Raw genomic sequence first — 5,500 nt, forward strand, 5'->3', positions numbered from 1 at the left:
ATATAATATATATATATATATATATATATATATATATATATAAAATCACATAATATCCACAGTTCATAGAAAGTAGACTTCATTAAAAACATGCAAAAAAATTATCTATATCGTTTTGAAGTATCACGATGTAATTATTTTAAAAAAATTTGCAATGTCATTTAAATTGATTTAATCTGAAGTTCAATTAATAAAATTTTTCATTTTATTCTAATATATTATATTTTATTTAGATTTACTAAGATCTTCCGTTAAAAAGATTAATATAATCTTTTATTTACGTAATTTTGAAGCACAATCTTGAAAATTATATCCTCGCTTTAATCTCTGAAAACATTTTTAATGCAAAAAATAAGAGACAATTGTGCATTATATATTGAGAATATTGCCGGAGTATTAGAACTACATACATAACAGGATTTATCAGGATTAAAACCGCATAGCGGTTCAACATATATATATATATATCGGAACTATGTCAAATAATCTCTACTGAAACGGGTATTTGTAAATGTGCACATTACGAGATTACAAAGAGCTTTCATTTACATAAATTATAGATCAGGAAGAAACGTAGATGAAACGGTACAACGTCAACAAGTTTCAAGATAACTAGTTTGCTACGTTTATCAGTCCAATGACCTTTTCCGCGCGGGTGGTCCCCTCGTTCAAAGATACTCCTTCAAATCATATTCCTAGTATTTGTATTTTGCATAACGGGCCCGTTCCACTACACGAAGTAGTTACACAACTGTGTCTTTCAGGGAGTATTTCTCATGTATCTTTACGTGGGCAGCATCGCAGTGATCATTGGCATTTATATATGGGTACTGGTTGACAGCTGCGGCAGCTTAAGTCGAGGTAATAATGGGCTCGGAGACGCGGAACTCGGTGGCGCATCACTTACCAGATTCGGATCATTAAAACGGGCACACATCTCCAGAGCTAGAACGGCGCCAACCAGTTTTTATATACGAGTCGGAGCGCTTTGTAAGAGATAGTGTTAATCTACTTAAAGAATACTGACACGTAGTTTCTAAATTATTTGGTACTTTTATTCATCATGAAAATTCAACTTTAATAGTTGACGAAAATTTAATTCGGCGTTTGTTACAAATATAATTTTAAATTTATTTAGGATTCTTATTGTTGTTAGATTTTGCTCCGTTAGAAAATTATAAAGTAAATTTCTAATTATAAATTATCTAGCGTGTATGTTTTCAGTGTTCGGGCTGGCGACGCTGGTCTTCAACGGTCTAGAGATGGCGATGCACTCGATGATGCAGGGTGCCGAGTGCTTAACTGACGTCATCTTTGTGCATCCGGTGCTGCACGGCTTGTTCACCTTCTTGCAGATGCACTTTCTCTTTGTAAACTCGCAGGTAGACTAAGCATTAGTCTTACGTTAATTACATTACACCCAGTGTCGAGCTCGCGGCTAGACAATGCGTGAACGCGTTTCTTCGTTGCGCTCTGATGCGTTGACGGCTACGTATCACTAACATGATCATGTATCCGTTCGAAGGATCTAAACGAAGGATTTTTAAAAGGATTTTTAAAGATTAAAGCTTTATTGTCTTTACGCTTTGTTTTTTAGGTACTCGTAGAACGCTTTGGTCTTGCAGCCAGATTTGGCTTCACACATCTTGCAGCTACAAATGTCGCGGTCTGGGCGCGTCTCGTGATTTGGGATACCGCGCAAGAATGGACTTATTTTGTACACTTGGCACAACACGAACAGCAAACATCTGTATCTCCCTTGAGTCTTCGAGGATTTCCGGGATCCTTGACAAGACAATCGCGGGATCTTATAGGTATAGATTTCATTCTTCTTACTTTGGCGAATAAGTTTTTCAAAAGTAATCATGCAATACTACTCATATATATATTCAAATTATAGATTAAATTTTTGGACTCAAATGGATAGAAATACAAAATGTGCTATTCATCATGTTGAATTCGGATATATTCACGTCCATACTATATTATTTTTAGATTCAAATGGATTCGAAAAATCAAAAACGCGAATTCGGAAATGTCGAAATGAAATTTATTTCTATTCATTTCAAATTATTTTCGTTTGCTGGATGATCTATAATCGGGATCATCATCTTATTTCAGATGATTCTGTAGCAAAACCAAGTAACTTCAAGCCCTATCAACCTGTTTCAAATGAGCAAATCTCACAAGTAATTGCGTTACAAGAATGCTTGAACACTAATACCTTGGGACAGCTATGGACCTCAAGCATGCCTTTCTTATATCCTTTTATTGTACAATTTAGGTACGTTGTGAATGTACGCGGATGTATGTCACATTTATTGTTAATCAATTATGCATCATCAAGAAAAAATAATTAAAAGAAACAATATTTTCAAAAAGCGAGAGAATTCAAATTTAAAAATAAAATTTTTTTTTAATTTCCGATAAAAAAAGAAATTTCTTGAAAATTTCAGGTTTTCCAGTTTTTCCAAAATAAACTCTGTATAAATCTAAGTTTTTAATTAAATTTCAATATGAAACTTTTTATATTTTTTAGCTTTTTTATGGAAGTTGATCTTATTCCCTTAGAAGAATTCTCATAATATTTTCCTTTCAGCTTGATTGCTGCAGCGGTGACCTTCGTGATGGGTCAGAACGTTGGTCGGAGTAGATTGATTAAACAAAAATTCCACGGCAGCAAGGACTTAAATAGTCACACCAGAGTAGGTTGCGATGGTTCTAGCAAAGGCCTTTTTCTGGGTATTCTCTGTATGGTAGCTGGTATCGTGGTGATCCTCATCTTCCTCGTCGTGCGAGAGGATGAAAACTTTCCCTCCGCCACATTGTCGTGGCTTACATGCGGCACTCTGATCGGCATACTAACGCTGAGTAGTCTGATGACAGCCAGTGGTCTCGTGCAGGTGCGTCAGATTTCGGTAGTGACACGAGCACCTGCCGCTCTGGACAGCCTTCTGTTAAACGTGTCGCTCTTCGGGGTGCAACTCTATTCCGTCTTCACCATCGTGGTATGCTCTTGTTCACTGGCCATGTCAGACGACGAGACAGAGGATACACGAGCTAGACACATCATGCTGCTGTCAATGTCAATCCTGCAGCTGGTACAGTGCTTCGCGCAGAGCACACTGATTGCCGAAACCTCACGACGTTCTTGCATAACACGCTTCCAAATGCTGGCAAAACCCGGTCGCCAAGTGATCACTTTCCTACTGTTCAGCAACGCCGTGCTCTGGGCCTTTGATACCGTAATCACGCAAAATTGGCTATCGCAAGAGCTACAGCTTCGATTCTTCGGCGTGCTCGTCTGGGGTGTACTGTCCAGGATCGGGCTGCCTCTTCTAATCTTCTACAGGTTCCACAGCTGCGTACTGCTACTGGAGGCATGGAACAAGTGCTACAGAATGCCACGGGGAGAACATCCTCTCAACTGACAACGTGGAATCTCACACCGACTCTCGTGCAGGTTCGTTGAAAGTAGTATATATTAGCAACGATTAAGGTTCTTGACTAGTCAGCACGGCCATATAGGATCGTGACATCATAAGTGAGAAATGAGACGTTGAAGTGTCTTATCATTATTGTAAATAAAAAGGAAATCTGAATAATAATGAGATCTTTAAAATAAACGACAAAAACATCTTTAAGTATTTAGAAAATGAAGACAAGAATAAAACATTTTAATATCATAAAATTAAATACTTCTTTTATATAGTTTCAATTTCAAGAAATTCTGATTGTTTTCAATTCGTGAATGTACAAACTTAAAAATTTAAAAAGGAAAAATTAATTAATTAAAATTTGATTTCTGTGCAACTTTTGAATAAAAATTAATATTATTTGATAAACTTAATGTCTCTTTTATTATGTTATTTATAAAACACATCATGTCAATAGACTGCATTCCGGCTTGCAAGAACCTTATCATCCCGGGAGATCAATGGACAACGAATATGTTTACAAGCGATTACTACGTCCAAATTCGCTGTCGTTGGATGCAATGCATCTTCTCCCTTATGTGGATAGTGCAAGCTGGCTGTACCTGGATCCGAATCCCATTTTTTCCGTACGCCTACCGAGTCTGGATTGCGACGCATCGTTAACGTCCGAACAACATCGTCACCATCACCATCATTATCATTGTCATCACCGCCACCGCGGCTGCCAGAGGAGACATCGTCGAGTACTGAGTGATCCTGGAGGATGGAACACCGGTTTTCGAATGGACGCGACACGACACCGACGAGTACTTAGCAGTGCTGGTATCGATATTATGCGAGCGTCAATAGAGGAGGCCAATGAAGATAATCTATCGCTCGAAGAGGAGACAAGAGCGTCGACCTTCAGAAAAGTGCCATGGCACCCTAATTTGCATATGCTTAAAATTAGGAGAACGTAACGCAACTAAGTATACGATTGCAAGAAAGAACAAAAGCGAATGAATATCTTGAACAAATCTAAAAGAAATCTTGAAAAGATTGGAAGATCTAATCTTTCCAAAAAATTTTTAGAATCTTGTATCTATTATTTGAAGCTTAATTGTTATTAAGAAGTAAGCATATTAATTTCAAATTTATGATCATTGTCATATTGTAAAGTTTTTTCTACTAAACTCTATATAATTCAAAATAAAATAATTCCATAATTATGATATTGCAACCTATTATAAATTTTAAGCATTATGAATATCGTTAAATTGATAATTTATACACGATATACATTCGGTACATTTATTGCATCATTTGCATCCCTGCACGACAGATTTTTATAAAAAATGCAAAAGATATTCCAAGAAAAAAATTTGGACTCAAAAACTGGTGGTGAATCATATTTATTGCTCCAATAATTAGAGATTTAATTTTACCTAATTTTTATTTAATTTTATCTGAAATAGAACGCTCTTTTGCAATGACCTCTGAGAATGCGATATATCGTTCGATTTCACGTGCAATATTTCTAGATTTTAAGTTCATGCTATAAATAATGTACAAATGTTCGTTATAGATGTACGTCGTAGACGATGATAACGACGATACATTCGTCTCTATCGCGAGAGCCATTAAGATTGCATCACATTCGAGAACGATGAGCGATGCAATGCTTTGTACTTTATTAATTAATGCTGAAAGAGTTGTAATTATTATTCGCGTATATTTTTGTACATATTTATTGCAAACATTTTATATATGGATCTGATACGATAACACACGAAATAGAATTCTTAGTAGAACTCCGTTTGTTACATCTATTTATAGGTAAGATTCTACTTATTATTGGATATAATCTAAGAAAAGTAATAAAATTTCTTATAATAGGTTTTCCCCTAACACCGTTTTCATACATTACTTCAAATAAGAGAACATCATATTGATACATAATCAAAGTTACACATGCATATATTTTTAAGTAATTTATTATAATCTATAATTATATATCTTATATATATAATACAATGTATATATATATATATATATATATATAATAAATATATAATTACTCATAT

At 35.3% G+C, this 5,500-nt stretch overlaps 1 protein-coding gene across 1 annotated transcript in view; it reads left to right on the plus strand.

Moving 5' to 3' along the window:
- Nucleotides 1-3,431, plus strand: part of LOC105624489 — a 17,935-nt gene extending 14,504 nt beyond the window's left edge. The window contains exons 4-8 of the mRNA XM_012205851.1: nucleotides 765-990; nucleotides 1,225-1,382; nucleotides 1,598-1,814; nucleotides 2,122-2,284; nucleotides 2,600-3,431. Of these exons, the coding sequence (XP_012061241.1) occupies nucleotides 765-990; nucleotides 1,225-1,382; nucleotides 1,598-1,814; nucleotides 2,122-2,284; nucleotides 2,600-3,431 (1,596 nt within the window). The remainder of the gene's footprint in view (nucleotides 1-764; nucleotides 991-1,224; nucleotides 1,383-1,597; nucleotides 1,815-2,121; nucleotides 2,285-2,599) is intronic.
- The last annotated feature ends 2,069 nt before the right edge of the window (nucleotides 3,432-5,500 follow it).

This window comes from Atta cephalotes, assembly GCF_000143395.1.
Source record: "Atta cephalotes unplaced genomic scaffold scaffold00003, whole genome shotgun sequence".
NCBI lineage: Eukaryota > Metazoa > Arthropoda > Insecta > Hymenoptera > Formicidae > Atta > Atta cephalotes.